The sequence below is a fragment of the Camelus ferus genome, chromosome 22, assembly GCF_009834535.1.
Source record: "Camelus ferus isolate YT-003-E chromosome 22, BCGSAC_Cfer_1.0, whole genome shotgun sequence".
Taxonomy (NCBI): Eukaryota; Metazoa; Chordata; class Mammalia; order Artiodactyla; family Camelidae; genus Camelus; species Camelus ferus.
In genome coordinates this window covers 1,361,571-1,377,804 of record NC_045717.1, presented here as the reverse complement: position 1 = coordinate 1,377,804, position 16,234 = coordinate 1,361,571, and the positions used below count along the sequence as shown (strand labels likewise).

At 47.9% G+C, this 16,234-nt stretch overlaps 1 protein-coding gene across 3 annotated transcripts in view; it reads right to left on the bottom strand.

The window, feature by feature from the left end:
- Nucleotides 1–10,396: 10,396 nt before the first annotated feature.
- Nucleotides 10,397–16,234, bottom strand: part of RASGEF1C (RasGEF domain family member 1C) — a 61,928-nt gene continuing 56,090 nt past the window's right edge. For 2 of the 3 annotated variants that reach the window (XM_032464867.1, XM_032464869.1), the window contains 2 exons: nucleotides 11,568–11,640; nucleotides 10,397–11,102 (listed from right to left, as the gene is read on the bottom strand). In XM_032464867.1, the coding sequence (XP_032320758.1) occupies nucleotides 11,078–11,102; nucleotides 11,568–11,640 (98 nt within the window). In that variant the 3' untranslated portion in view covers nucleotides 10,397–11,077. Of the gene's footprint in view, nucleotides 11,103–11,567; nucleotides 11,641–16,025; nucleotides 16,233–16,234 lie in introns of those variants that run through there. The other variant, XM_032464870.1, reaches the window with a different exon arrangement.

Here is a 16,234-nt window from a genome sequence, read left to right as displayed (position 1 = left end):
GGCCAGGAAGCCAGAGGCTCTGTCCAGGAATTTGGGTGAGGCCTGGGGCCAATGCTGAGTGGGCTGAGGCTGCTGGGGTAGAAGTCTTTTATCAGGATCGAAGGCACTGCCTCAACTTTTGTCAAGATTTATTTGGTCAGAGTGACGAATGACTGAGCCAGAAGGAGCTGAGAGAGGAGATGGCAGCTGGGCTGAGCTGGCCTGGGCAGGCCGGCCCTCCTGTCTGCCTCCTGGTCCTTGGGCTGACCTGGAGTGGTGGTCTCTGGGATACTCAGGGCCCTCCTGACAGGGGGCATCACTGTATCCGGAATGAACCTCTGTTCACAAGCAGGAGAGATGTATACAGATAGAGACTCTTGGAAGGCTGCAGGGCAGCTCAGTCTGGTGAAGGCGAGGCAGCAGGGCCAGGCCTGCCCAGAAAGGACAGCACGCAGGTGGCTCTGGGAGTCTGGGCAGCAGGAACAGAGGGGTGGCTTCATCAGGGAATGGCTGTGGGGCTAAGTCCGCATTGCATCCCCCTGGGAGAAAGCATCTGACTGGTCTAGTTTGAGTCAGGAGGCTACACCTCGACCCTAGAAATGCTGGATACCTTGACCGTCAGTCTGCCCAGTGGGCATCTGTGGAGGAGGAATGGTCCCAAGAGCTGGCACGGCCCAGTGGCCCCGGAGACAAGGGGGGCTCTGTCTGCTGCAGGAAAACCACGCAGGCTGCTTGGTCCCGCTTCCTGCCAGGTAAACAGCGCTGGTTTCTCCCAGAAGGAGAAAGTGGGGTTCCAAGTCTCTCTTCTCAGACATGTCATCCAGCCGGGAGGCCGTGCTGCCTCCAGCGCATCTGTGGTCACCCGAGAGACTGGAGCGACTTTTCTCCGACCAGCAGTCTGCGGATTCAGGTGGAGCAGCGCAGTGCAAGCCGCCCGCCCAGAGCTGACCCCAGCCTGCATGCTGCTTTTAAACCAGCATTCAAGGCAAGAAGAGTAAAACAGAACTACTGTGCACAAGGATGTTTATTACAGCGTTAATTATAGGGGCAAAAAGTTGGAAATAAACTCATGTATTTGTCAAGCAAATGATGGTACAATACATTTGAGGATGATTCTGCAGCTATTAATCTATCAAATAAGCTGCAGCAATGTGAGGAATGCTTATGATGTATTGTTGAGTGCAGATGCAGAATACAAAATAAATCTCTGGTCGTCTGTGACATAAGTCCACGTGTGTGAACAAGGCCTGGAAGGGAACAGGCAAAATGAAAATAGTTTGGTTTGTTTGGGAGGATGATGGGTGATTGGTTTTACTTTCCATTTTTTTCTATTTGCAAAATGTGTTCTCGATCAAAAAGCTATCTCTTATGAGCCATTAAGAAACCACTGAGGAACTTACTAGAAATAGTGGGATTGTGGCAGGTGGAGCCAAGTGTAGGGAGACTGGGAGAGCTGGGGGTGCTTGCTCCAGGCGACCCTCAGTCAAACTCTCCTTTATAGGCCTAGTACTCTCCATGCATTTAGTGATTCTGTCCCCAGCCCTCGGGAGAAAAATAGACATAAATCTGGTCTATTGACTGTGTGCGTCTTTGCTAAAGATAAATCTCACATCATTGCAGCATATGGGATATTGCGGCAGCATTGGACACGCTGGCAATACTCCTATAAGTCCTTGTTTAAAAATTGTGCCAGCTTGGTTTTTAATGTCGTTATTGAAGGCAGAAGAGGCCAGCCCGGTCCCCCTGCTGGAGTCATAGTTACATCTCTTTCCTGCCAATCATTTTTGCCCTAGGAGATGTTGCCTTAAAGTGGAGAACGCATCTCTCAGTGAGACATATGTCCTATGGTGGGTAAGAATCTCCTAAGAAAGTTTGGGGTTGGGGTATCCAGATCTGCTCACATATCTGCTCAGATCTGCTTTCAGAAAAAAAGGAATTTGCCAAGAGATTCTACCTGTGGAGGATAAAGGCTCATAGGGAATGCCAGGAGACCACTCCAGTGTGGGGAATGGGTGGCAGATGCTGTAAGGTATCACCCGCTGACCATTCCAACCCCTCCCCTCTTGTCTGACTCCACTCTAGGGGCTATAGGAGATAAAAACTCAGTTTTCCTGTAGGGGCATCCATCCACCCATCCATCCATCCATCCATCCATTCACTCATTCATTCTGTTCATGTTTACTGAGCAGCAATTCTAGGAACTTGGAATACACAAGCACACAATCAAAGATCCCTTCCTCAGGGCACATTCTAGCCAAGATGCTTTTCTGGCTAGTGTGTTGGGAGGGAAGGTCTGCTGCTGCCACATCTTCCTCTTTCTCCCACCCACATGGGGTCATGAGGATGGAAGCCACACACGAAGGGTGGTGGAAAAACAAGGGTGAAAGCGCCCATGTCCTTTAATTCTTTAATGCTTCTCTGTTCAAACCACGGCTGGAAGACGTCCCATTATTTGCATTTGGCAGCAGCTCTAACTGACATAAATAGAGAAAGTGGGGACAGAAACACTCTGCGCCTAGCCTCTAGGTGCCTCAGCATCCTGACATCTCTCCTGTCCTGCTCATTTTTAAAGACTTCCACATTAGGCCTCTTGACTAAGGGACTCAACTCTAAGAATGAAGAAGGAATTGAGCTTTGGGATATGAGTGAAGAGGGCGTTTGGGGAGGGCCCTTCAACAGGCCGGTAGCCCCGCAGGCATAGCGTGCTATGTACTGACTGGGGCCATGTTAGTGGCAGGTATCAGAAATCCAGCTCAATGTGGAGAAAAATTTATCTGGTCACTTATGGAAAGTATGGGGGTTGGTCTAAGCTCAGGCACAAGTGACTGCAGTAGTAAATTGACATCATCAGAGCGGGGCTTCCTCTGGCCCCCTCTCAGCCTTCTCTTCCTGATTGCCTTCATTCATTCTTAGGTGGGCTCTCCTTGTATGGATGCAAGATGACCTCCAGCAGGTCCAGGGGGTCCATTCTGTCTTCTCAGAATCCCACGATTCAGAAGGGCATAGTAGGAGAGGAAATTCTTGTCTTTCTCAATGGACTTTCCATTCCATATTCTGAGTCTCATTGGTCTGAGTTCACCACTGAGCCAACCATTGTGACCAAGTGGATAAATGCTCTGACTGGCCACACCTTCCACATGCTCACCCATGGAGGCAGACGTGGAGTCCCCTTGACCCAACCCCATGGACTGAGAATGGAGGATGTGGTAGAGTGAAAAATAAATATTTGATAGACTTACCATATGATCCAGCAATCCCACTCCTGGACATATATCCAGAGGGAACCTTAATTCAAAAAGACACCTGCACCCCAATGTTCATAGGCAGGACTACTTACAATAGCTAAGACATGGAAACAACCTAAATGTCCATCAACAGATGACTGGATAAGGAAGGTGTGGTATATTTTATGATGGAATACTACTTAGCCATAAAAAATAATAAAATAATGCCATTTGCAGCAACATAGATGGACCTGGAGAATGTCATTCTAAGTGAAGTAAGCCAGAAAGAGGAAGAAAAATACCGTATGATATCACTTATATGTGGAATCTAAAAAAAATAACACAAATGAACTTATTCAAAAAACACAAATAAACTCACAGACATAGAAAACAAACTTATGGTTAAAGGTGGTGGGGAGGGAGTGGGAAGGAATAAATTGGGAGTTCGAGATTTGCAGATACTAACTACTATCTATAAAATAGATAAATAACAAGTTTCTACTGTACAGCACAGGGAACTATATTCAATATTTTGTAGTAACCCATAATGAAAAAGAATACGAAAAGGAATACATATATGTATATGTATGACCGAACTATTACGTTGTACGCCAGAAACTGACACAACATTGTAAACTGACTATCCTTCTATTAAAAAAACCAAGCTGCTGGGCTTGAGAACCCTGGCCACAGTCCATCACAGGGTTTTGAGGCATCCCCACACCCAAAGCAGCTTAGCTCCAATCAGTGTCATATTTGGGACCTTGGGGACAGAAGGGTTCCTTTAGAAAATAAACCCACCAGCTAAATAAAGTTTGCTGTCTAGCTTTGCTGATGTGGGGGCTGGGAGCATGGAATCCGAGGCAGGCAGAGCAATCTTGATGTTTTGGAGACGAATCCACCCATGTCCTTTGCGAACACCCTCCAGCGGCTCCCGTGCATTCACAGTCCAGTCCCCAGTCCTCTCATGGCCTCAGGCCCTCACAGTCTGGGTCCCTCCACCTCTCTGCTGTCACTCTCCATCATTCCACCTGCCACTCTGCTCAAATGTCGCTTTCTCAGTGAGACTTCCTCTGACCACCCTATACAATGTAGCCCTTCCCACCCCAAACTCTCCCCGCTTCCCTACTGTCCCTGCTTTCACATTCTGACATCACCTTATAGGGGGCTTTACTCCCTGCTGTTTCCCCAGGGAGCAGGGCCTAGCACAGAGTGGGTGCTGAACAACTGTTTGTGGAATGAATGAATGAATGACCCCACTGCAAGTTGTTTCTGCCTCAGGACCCTGGTCTGAATTGGTGCCTTTGTCGGGAACACTCAAGGTTGACTCCTTGTTACTCAGGACCCATCGAGTGTCCTCACTTCAGAGAGGACATCTCTGTTGCCCTAATACCCTACCATTCAGAATCTTTTCATCATCCTGCTTTCTTTAATTTTTCTGTAACTTGAGATATAATTAATATAATATAAAATATCACATAAAATTCACCATGTAAAAAGTATACAGTTAGTGCTTTTGAGTATTCACAAAATTCTGCAGCCACCGTCACTGCTCAGTCCCATAACACCCACCACTCCAAAAAGGAATCCCAAGCTCATTCATATTCTCTCCTCACCCCCCTCCCCAGCCCTGCAACCATTAATCTCCTTCCTTTCTCTGTGGATTTGCCTGTTCTGGACATTTCATATAAATGGAATCATACAATCAGTGGCCCTTTGTGTTTGACTTTTTTCACTGAGAGAATTATTTTCTAGGTTCATCCATGTTGTAGCATCTAGCAATACCTCAATCTTTTTTAATGGCTGAATAATATTCCATTGTATGAACTGACTGCATTTTGTTCATCCATTCGTCAGTTGATGGACTTTTGGGTTGTTTTTGCTCTTTGGCTGTTATGAGTACACTGCTGTAAATGTTCACGTACGTGTTCTTGCGTGGATGTCTATTTTTGTTTCTCTTGGAAATGAAAGTTCTTATCACTTTCTGTTCTTATCACTTGGAGCTCTGATCACTTTCTGAAATTATTACTGTGCTTATTTATTGATTGTACCCGCCAGGGCCAGGGCTAGGGTAAAGCGAGTGAAGTACTTACTTCAGTTACCAAATAGAAGAAGGAGATCCCAAACCTCAGCTGTCAGCATAAACAACATTTTTAATGTAATATTTAAAAAAAATCAAAGATGGAATCTTCTGCTGCTCTGAAGCAAAAGGGAACATCAAATCCTGTCTTTCATATGTTGATATTTTGTTCACTATGGATTTTTTGCCTTAGTTTTGATTTTTTTAAAATACTGCATTAAAATATTATTCATCTTGATGACTGAATTTTGAGGCGCTATCTCACATTTTGTGTGGGGGTAGAGTGTGCCCTTGCCCTAGTCCCCCTCCAGAGTGTAAGCATTGTGGGTGCTCCACCCCCAGCCCACGCAGCAGGCTGAAGGAAGCTCATGTCTGGCTGCAGGAAGGGGTTGTTTTGAGCAGTGGGTATCTGGGCAACTTTGATTATAGGGAAACTCTTAAGCTGAGAGGTCACGGTTTCCTTGACGCCCTTCAGAACCCCCGGTGAGCGGGGCTGAGGCCAGTCCCTAGGGCCGGCTGCTTTATGGAGAGGAAGGGATAGATCCCAGGCATCATGGAGGAGAAAGGGACACAGATCTATGAGCAACTGGTCGGGGGAAGGTGGCAGAGGGACTTTACCATCCAGTGACGCATCTGACACCTCGCACTCATGGTGCAGGAGGCCCAGCGTGGCTTTAGGGTCGGGGTGGCTGGAACTGCCTGCTCTGCAGATTCATGCCTGAGCTGGGTTAGGGGTGCGAGAAGGAGGGTACATCCCTGGTGCCTCCATGCAGCACCAGCTCCAGCCTTGACCTCTGTGAAATTCCAGGTGGATAACTCAACAGGGCTGCAACCCAGGGACAGATTTTAAGGGGGCACCAAAAAATTTAGTAAATAAGATAAATATTTTAATTCAGTATTTAAAAAAATTAAACCAGGAAGCCACTGCCTGTGAACTGGCCACCTGTGTTTTTTTCAATACAGTTTTGTTGGAAATTTGGCAAAATTGGAGAGCAAAAGCCTGTGGTGCTGGCCATAGCATCACAGAAGGGCACTCTCATGCTCCTCCTGGGGTGTCCCGAGGACAAGGAGACCAGCAAGGAACTGGGGAAGATGGTAAGAAGGGAGGGAGGGAGACACGACTAGGTGGATGGCTGGATGATGGATGATTGGCAGGAGAAGTGATAGGAACAGACAGTGTTAAGGAAGTGGATTGGACAGAACCTGGGGATTGACTGTGAGGGGGCAGTGTGGGAATAGTACACAGAGGTGCAGAGCAGGAAGGAAATAATAAAGATCAGAGCAGAAATGAATAAAAGAGACCAAGAAAAGAAAAAGATCAAAGAAACCAAGAGCTCGTTTTTTTTTTTTTTTTTTTTTTGAGAATATAAAATGGTTAAGCCTTTAGCCTGGCTCATTAAGGGAAAAAGAGAGAAGACCCAAATAAACAAAATAAGAAATGAAACAGGAGACATTACAGCCGACGTCACAGGGACACAATCATAAGAGAATGGTATGAAGAGTTGTCTGTCAACAAATCGGGCAAGCTGGAAGAAATGGAAAAAGTTCTGGAAACATGAAACCTTCCAAAACTGAATCAGGAATAAATAGCTAGCCTGACCAGACCAATTACTGGTATTGAAATTGAACCAGTAATAAACAAACTCCCAGCAAAAAAAAGTCCAGGACCAGATGGCTTCACAGGGCCGGGGTGGAGGAAAGATGAGTGTCACGTGTCCGTGCTGTGGGAAGACCCAGAGGCCAGCTGGACCGCCCCTTAGCTCCTTGGAACCCTCAGAAGCAGGCATGTCCCTGTGAGCTGGGTGTCCTTGGGCAGTGGCTTTGCCTTTCTGAACCTCCGTTTTGTCACTTGCCAAGGGGGATGGCGACAGTACCCATCTAGTGGGATATGTTAGGCTGTGTACAAAAAGCGCAGGGCTGGGGCTTGACATCATGGTGGATGCATTTGAGTTTGGGGTGAAATGGAGCCTCCAGCTGAGGCACACCCCAAATGTGGCTCTTGACTGAGTTGCCCGCTTCTGCCCCCTTGATCAAAGGATGGGGTGTATCAGTGGTGGAGAGTTAGAGGCCGGAGGAGGAGGCATTGCTGGGGGTGTGCTGTGGGCGGGGTGCCCCTCCCTAGAGAAACTCACATGAGTCCTGCAGCATGGGGAGCCCAGTGGCCTGAGGTCTGATGCCTGCCTGAGGGATCTGAAGGGCGAGAGGTCATGCTGGTGGCTGGCTGTCTCTGAGCTGTTAGGGAAAGGGTCTGTGCTGTACCCTGGGACAGCTTTGGACACACCTTTGAGAACCACCCTGGGGTTATCTGGGGTCCTGCCCTGGAGGGCTGTCAGGTGGGACAGACAGGCCTCCAAAGAGGCTTGGATGTGGCCAGGTTCCTGGGATAAGTCGCTGGCCACAAGGAATGAGGGACTGGGGAAGTAATGTGGGTGCAGGGGCTTCAGAGGACCCACGGATCACCCATGTGAGATGAATTGATTCTGAACCCCAGCCAGGTCCAGGGGTCTCTGGAGCAAACCCCAGTCAGGGAAGTCTTCCTGTTCCCTCAACCCCACTGCTCCCTCCCTGGAGGGCTCACAGAAAAAGCGCTAGGCAACAAAGGAGACACCACAGCGGTGACCCGCCCCTGGCCTCCTGGGCACAGTGGGGCTGCCGGCTATCCCGAAGCCCTGAGGCCCAGGTGCCTGCTGGGTGCCTGAGCTGGGCGGCTTTTCAGGCCCTGTGCTGTGTGGCAGGGTTCTGCGTCACCTGGCACCAGGCTGGGCCTCATGGGCATCACTCTTGGGCACCTCCTGTGCTGCTGACACCTGCCCTACAGGCAAGGGTTCCACCTGCTGTGTCCCCTGTGGGTCATCTGAGCTGGCTGTAGGGATTGAGGCCAGGACAGCAGGAGGACAAAGGGGCCTCTGCAGGGAAAGGCCATGAGTCCTGGACGTGACTAAGGAACCATCTGTGTGGCTGTGAGGAGAGCGCCATCCCTCTCTGGGCTCTGAGGCTGCGCCTGGAGAGGGCGCAGCGAGATGCCCACCTGGATTGCTACTGAGAGAAGGCCCTCCTCCTGGCTGGGGCACCGGCGGCCTGGCTCCCAGTGGCTGCTCAGAGAGGTGGAGGCCAGGGCCTCCGGGATGACCCTGACACAAGTGCACTCAGCCTGAGCCCCAGGGTCCTGTGTTCTCTGCGAGGCTGGCCGCGGGCTGCCTTCTTCCTTCCTTCCCTGGACCCCCTCCAGCTGGGGGTGAGCCCAGGCCTCACGTCACCATCCTCACCTGAAGCCTGCTCTGCACCGGGCCGCCGCAGGGCTGGCAGGCTGTAGGGAGCAGACGTGTTAGAAGAGGATGCACGTCAGGGAACCCTCCCCAGAGAGGGGCCTTCGTCCCTGAGGCTGCTGCTCCGACTAGACAGCAGGCTGAGGGGCGGCCTGCCGGGCAGTGGGAACAGCAACTGCGAGGCCACAGGGCTAGGACACAGGAGACACCGCGGGCCTGGGGGTAGGCACCCCTCCGCAGCCATGCACTGACCTGCCTGCCGTCCGACCACCGGAGTTTGCGCTGCAGGCCCTGTACAGCTTCTCCAACATCTTTCTTCATGCTCCGCACAGCCTGGTGGGGGCTGCTGCAACTCCAGGGGGAGAGGCCGGGAGGGGCGTGGCCAAGAGGGGGCGCGGCTGGGAGGGCGTGAATGAGAGGAAGAACTGGGGGTCTGGCTTCCGAGAGAGAGCTGGGAGACTGGGCCTGGGTGAGGGGTTGCATGCAGCGGGAAAATAAAGCAGGGGGCTGGGGCCTCTACCTCACCTGCTGCTTCCCGAAGCTCAGCCTTCTGGGGTTCCCTTACAGGCCCTGCACTGAGTTGTTTGGGAATAAGGAGATGGAGTCAGGTGGCCTGCAAGGCCTGGGCCCTGAGGGTGGGCTGGGAGCCCCCTCCAGAGTGTCCTGTCTCCCTGTGGCTGGGGTTGGAGATAACCTCCTCCTGCGCAGGACTCCCAGAGCTCCGTGGGCATTGGCCCTGGCCTTGCCATCGTATGTCTCCAAGGCCACCAACTCCTTCTGTGCCACTTGCCCCGGCTCCTGACAGGCAGGCTCAGTGTGACCAGGAGGCAGGGACAGTCCCCACGGACGACTCCCTGCAGGAGTCTTATCTAATGTTGCCCCAGGGGATGCCAGGGACCAAGGGAGCTTTTTGGGTAGGGATGAAGGGATCAGGAGGGGCTCCTAGCAGCTCCTGGGACCCCTCAGGACTCCTTGGGTTTGGTCCTAGGGCTCCACTCAGGCCTCTGTCAGGAGATCGATATGGTGGAAGGCAGGGTGGGAGCCTGGGCTGGCTGAAGCTCCACTCCACTACTCACTGTCTCTGGGGTCTCAGGCGAAAAGGGGGTGGGCTGGTCTGGGTGCAGAGCAGATCGTGCTCAACCCCAAGGTGCAGCATTCCCATGCCTTTGTCAGGCTGCAAGGCCCTTCTGGGGCCTGGCTGAGGTCCTGGATTCATCAGGCAGAATTCGAGTTGGGGAGGCACCTGGGGTACTGGTTGCTCTGCCTCTGACTGTCCCTCAGATGGGACCCAAGGCCATGCTGCCAGGATAGCCGAGTCTGGTAGCAAGCAGGGCCTCGATGTGACCAGGAGTCAGCTAGGGTGGGTCAGTGCACCTCCAACACATCCCTCTGCCCCACGGGCCTTGACCAGGAATGGGGTGCACATCATAGTCCCTGACATCTTGGCTGGTGACCTGGTCACATGCCAGGTAGGGGCCCATCCACTTACTGGCCCAGAAACTTGGCTCAGTGTGTGGGGGGCTGGGTGAGGGCCCAATGGGAGGAGTCTCACGGTGGGCTGGGGGGCCCTCCCTGGCTTCATTAAACCCCCTTCTTCCCCACCCCCCACCCCCAACAAGAGAGCCGTCTGGCCTCACACTGGGCTGTTGATATACATTCACCAGAGTTTACCAAGCACCTAGTTGGCACTGGCTCCTTTCAGCAGGACATGGGGTCTATGGAGCAGAAATGGCCACCACGTCCCCCTCCTGACCTACCGTCACGGCATTCCTGGGCCTGAGCTGGGAACATGCCTGGCCTCCTGGCAGAAGCCCATGGGCTAGAGACGTGAAGTAGATGTGGCTACACAGGGTGTACCAATGTCTTTATACCAACTTTAAAATTTACAATGTACTGTACACACTGTCAAGTCCGTGACGCACATTCTTCCTGCTGACCGGCATCATAGCTGTCACCAGGAAGCTTTCTCCTGATACCAGCAGGATCCAGAAAGGTGTGCACAGGGCTACAGAAACCAGCCCACCTCAAGGGGCAGGATAGGGTCCGTCGGCAGAACGGCAGGGGCCACTGGTGGGCTCTGGTCCTTCCTACATCACCGTGATGTCTGCTGGAGGTGCGGAGGCTCCCAGGCCACCTGGCGACAGACCAGTTGTCCACAACCATGGCACGAGTCACCCAGTGGAAGTGAGACTGCATCGCCCAACCCCCTGAGTCATCGGTGAGGATGGACAGACTGACCAGCAATGTGACCATCACCGTCCTGAAGGCAGGGCTCCCAAGGCACGTGCCCTCTACACGTCCGGAGGCCCTGGGCCCGGCCACAGCTGAGGTTCCGCAAAAGGTTGAGAAAGGTCTCCTGTGCTGTGTGGTCACTGCGGCAGGCGCCAGGCCACAGGGTCACAGTTTGCAAAGCAGTGATGCACCGATGGCTCCACCTCCCGCTAGGCTGGCTGGGGCCGGGCTGCCGAAGGCTGTTGCTGGCTCCCTCTCCTCCTTCTCCTCCTCCTTTCCCTCCAGCTCAGCGCTTCTCACGTCTTCCCCAGAATAGAAGACCTGCAGATTTAAACACCCCGAGGGTGGTGAGCGCCCGCTGGCCTGAACCTTGGTTATACTCCCCTCCAGCCCTGCCCCACCCCAGAGGGGCGCGTGCCAGCTTATTGGCTCGGTCCTCAGAGCCCGCAGCTGCCCATCATTCCTGCCTCCACTCGGCTGTGTTAACAGGCTGAACCGGCAGGAAGCGGTGCGGGTCTCACTTTTTGTCATGAGTATGGACTGGGGTCCCTGGGACACACATCTCGACCAGCCTCCAGCCACGGAGGGTTATGGTTGAAGCCTCTTCTCTCTCCCCCAGCCCTTGAGTTCCTCCCCCACCTCTAAGACCCTGGTCTGACCTGGCCCCTCCCCATGGCAGGGCTCCCAGAAGGCTGACAACTTGGGGATGGGTGAAGCCTCTGGGCTCTCTCCCAGCCCCGAGCACCCCACCCTGCCCCTCCTCCCCGTCTCGGCACCCAGACTCACCTTAGAGATTTCCACCTCTCTTTTTCTGTTTGGTTCTCTGGGCTCTCACTTTCATAAGAAGCCAGATAAAGACCTAGTCAGAAGATGAATTGAAATTAGGCCATCCATGACAATAATCTGTTCTGCTCCCCGAGTCTCACCTGCTTTAAATTAACTTATTGTGGGAAGACAATTGTAGATTCACACACAATTGTAAGGCGTAATACAGAGATCTGTGTGCCTTTTACTCAGTTTTCCCCAATGGTACCCACCTGCCAAACTACAGGACAGGATCCTCATCAGGATATTGGCCCCGACCGTCAAGACACGAACATTCCTTCACCACAAGGATCTCTCATGCGGCCCTTTTATAGCCACACCCACTGCCCTCCTGTCCCCTCCCCCTTCTTAGCCCCCGGCCACCATTAATCTGCTCCCCATGTCTGTATTTTGTCATTTCAAGAGTGTGATATAAATGGAATTGCACAGTATGTAACCTTTTGGGTTTTGCTCTTTTCACTCTAATTGGCTGGAGATTTATCCATGCTGTAGTGTGTATCAGTGGTTCCTTCCTTTTTGTTGCTGAATAGTATTCCATACCATTCTTTGTTTAACCATTCTGCCACTAAAGGACCTCTTCCAGTGTTAGACGTAGCAAATTAAGCTTCTGTAAACCTTGGTGTATGGGGTTGTGTGTAAACATGTAAACATTCATTTTTCTGGAATAAATAAATGCCCAAGAGTGCACCTGCTGAGTCATATAGTAGTTGCATATTTAGTTTTACAGGAAACTCTTTGTCTGGTTCTACATCCTGACGATTTTCTCTTGCTTTTTTTCTAAAAGCTTTATAGTTTTACATTTTATGCTCGAGCCAGTGATCCATTTTGAGTTAATTTTTGGGTAAAGTGTATGACATGAAGTTCATTTTTTGCCCTACGGCTGTCCAAATGCACCTGCACCATTTGTTGCAAAGTCTGTCTTTCCTCCACTGAATTGCTTTTGCACCTTTGTCAAAAATCCTCGGGCATATTTGTGTGGGTTTCTTTCTGGGCTCTCCATTCTGTTACACTGATCTACATAGATCATGCGATATAAATGGAATTGCACAGTATGTAATCTTTTGGGTTTGGCTCTTTCCATTCTGTAACTCTCTGGAGATTCATCCATGCTGTGGTGTGTATCAGTGGTTCTGTGTGTGTGTGTGGTGTGTCTGTGGTCTGTCCCACTGGCGTCACACTGACTCAATCACTGTAGCTATATAATATCAGCTTTAATATTGGGTAGAGTGATTCCTCCCGTTTTATTCTTCTTTTTCAAAATTGTTTCAGCTATTCTAGTTTCTATTTCCATAGGAATTTTAGAGTAATCTTGTCTATATCTGTAAAAAGAAAAATCTTGCTGGAATTTTGATAAGAATTTCATTAAAACTGGCCTTAATGGGGAGAATTGATATCTTTGTTATGTTGGAATCTTCCAATTCATAAATGTCATGTCTCTCCATTTATTTAGATCTTCTTTGATTCCTTTCATCTGCATAGTGTAGTTTTTAGCACACAAATCCTGTACATGTTGTATTAGATTTATACCTAAGTATTTCTTTTTTTGAGTGATTCTAAATAGTATTATATTTTTAACTTGATGTCCACATATTTGTTGTGAATATATAGAAATAAAAGGATTTTTGTTTGTTTACTTTGTATTCTGAGATGTTTGCTGAACTCATTTTGTTCTAGGAGTTTTTATAGATCCCTTGGGATTTTTTACATCTTCTGAAAATAGGGGCAGTGTTAATTCCTTGTTGATATGTATGTCTTTTATTCCTTTTCTTGTCATATTACACTGACTAGATCTTCCACCAGTGTTTAGTAAGAGTGGTGAGAGTAGACATCCTTGAGTTGTTACCAGTCTTAGTGGGAAAGCATTCAGTATTTTACCATTAAATATGATGTTAGCTGAAGGGTTTTTCTAGATGCAATTTTATCAAGTTGATAAATTATCTTCTATTCTTATTGTTCTGAGAGTTTTCACCATGCATGTGTGTTGAAACTTGTCAAATGCTTTTTCTCCATTGATTGACACAATCTAGTGATTTTTATCCTGTAGCCTGTTAATATGGTGGATGATAGTAACTTATTTTCAAATACTGAATAGCCTGGCATCTACAGAGTAAGTCCTCTTGGTCGCGATACATGATTGTTTTTATATATTGCTGAATTATATTTGCTAAATTTTCTAAAGGATTTTGAAGTCTATATTCATGAAGGATATTGGACTGTACTTTTTTATGCTGTCTTTGTCTGGTTTTGGTATCAGGGAAATACTAGCTTCATCAAACGAACTGGGAAATTCCCCCTTCTTCTTTTCTCTCAAGGAGATTGTGCAGAATTGGTATTACTTCTTCTTTAAGTAGAATTAAGTTTGGTAGACTTCCCTAGTGTAACCATCTGGGCTCAGACATTTCATTTTGGGGTGTTTTTTGAATAAATAATTTAATTTCCTTAATAGTCATAGGACTGTTCAAATTGTCTACTTTATGTTGAGTTGTGGTAGTCTGTGTTTTTTAAGGGATTAGTCCACTTCCTCTTAATTGTCAAATTTACATGCATAGAGCTGTTCATAGTATTTCCTTACTAGTCTTTTGGTGTTGACAGTCTGTGGTGATATCCTGTTTTACTCCTGAAATTAGTAATTTCTGTTTTCTCTCTATTTTTCTTTGTCAAGAGGTTCTTTGCTAGAGGATGGCAATTTCATTGTGCTTTTCAAAAAACCAGCTCTAACTAGCTTTTTAAAATTGTTGTTTTGTTTTCCATTCTATTGATTCCTGCTCTCCTGTGCTCTTATTTCTTGCCTTCTTCTGGCTTTGGGTTTATTTCTCTCCTCTTTTTCTAGGTTCTGGAGGTGGGAACTTAAGATACTTGATTTGAGATTTTCCCTTTATTCTAATGTAGGCATTCAGTGCTGTAAAATTCCTTCTCAGCCCTGTTTTAGCCAATCCCACAAATTATGATTGTATTTTCCCTTTGCTCAATTATTTTTTAATTTCCCTTGAAACTTCTTTTTAAATTCATGGATTATTTAGAAGTATGTTGTTTAAATTCTGTTTGGAGATTTCCCTATTATGTTATTATTTCTAGTTTGATTCCACTGTGATCAGAGAACAAACATGGTTTGATCTCAATTATTTTAATTTGTTGCAGTTTGTTTTATGTAGCTCATGCTTTGGTCTGTCTTGGTATATTTTCTGTGGGCAATAGAAAAAAATGTGTATTCTGCTATAGTTGTATGGAATGTTCTATAAGCATTCTGTAGATCCTGTTGTTTGATGGCATTGGTGAGTTCTGCTATGTCTGTGCAGACATTCTGTATAATTGTTCTATCAATTGTGAGAGAGGGGTGTTGAAGTGTCCAGCTCTGATTGTGGATCTGTTTATTTCTCCTTTCAGTTCTATTGGCTTTTGCTCCATAAATATTGCAACTTTATGGCTAAGGCTGACCATTTTATTATTATACAATGCCCCTCTCTGTCTCTGGAAATTTTTTTTCCTCTGAAGTATACTTTATCTGATATTAATATTGACATTCCTGCTTTCCTTTGATTAATGACTCCCCATCCATTTACTTTTTAACTTGTCTATGTAATTGTATTTGAAATCAATTTCTTGTAGACAGCATATGGTTGGGTCACCTTTTAAATTTACTCTGCCAATCTCTGTCTTTCACTTGGTGTATTTAGCCCATTTACATTTAATGTTAGCATTGACATGTTAGAGTTTAAGCCTATCGATTGATTGATTGTTTTCTTTTTGTTCTGTATTTTGTTTTTTCTTGTCTTCCTGTGGGTTACAGTTTTTAGAATTCCATTTTGATTTATCTATAGTAAATTCCTGAATAATATTTTCACTGGATGTAGAATTCTGGGTTCACAGTTGTTCTCTTTTAGCACATTGAAAATGTGCCACTGCCTCTGACTATGGTTTCTGATGAGGAATTTGATGTCATTTACATTGTTTTTCTCCTATAGATAAAGTGTCATTTCTCTCTCTGTGCTTTCAAGATTTGTTCCTTTTTTTTTTTTTTTTTAGTTTCTAGAGGTTTGACTATATGTCTTGCAAATAATTTCTTTAGGTTTATCCAATTTGGGATTCACTCAGCTTCTTAGATCTGTAGGTTTATGTCTTTTCCACATCTGGGAACTTTCCAGCCATTACTTCTTCAAGTACTTTTCGACCATACCCAATTTTCTTCTCCTTCCCAGACTCTGATGACATGAGTGTTAGATCTTTTCTTACAGCCCCACGGGTCCCTGAGGCTCTGGTTCAGTCTGTTTTCCCTCTATTGTTCAGACTGTCTAATTTCTATAGTTCTATCTTCCAGCTCACTGATTCTTTCCTCTGTCCTCTCCATCCTGCTGTTGAACCCATCCACTCGGTTTTTCATTTCAGTTATTGCATTTTTCAGTTACACGATTTCCACTTGCCTCTTCCTTACATGTTCTGTCTCTTTGCTGAGACTGTCTCTATTTTCGCTTGTTTCAGGGAGCCAGAGGCTGACTGCATTACCAGCATGCCCTGTCAGGGAAGTCTGACGGAGCCGAGGGCAGACTCAGGTCTTCTGTGAGAGGCTGTGACGGTCCCAGTCAGGGCTCATACATCAGAGGTAACTTCTCTTGGATTTTCTCAGCTTTTCT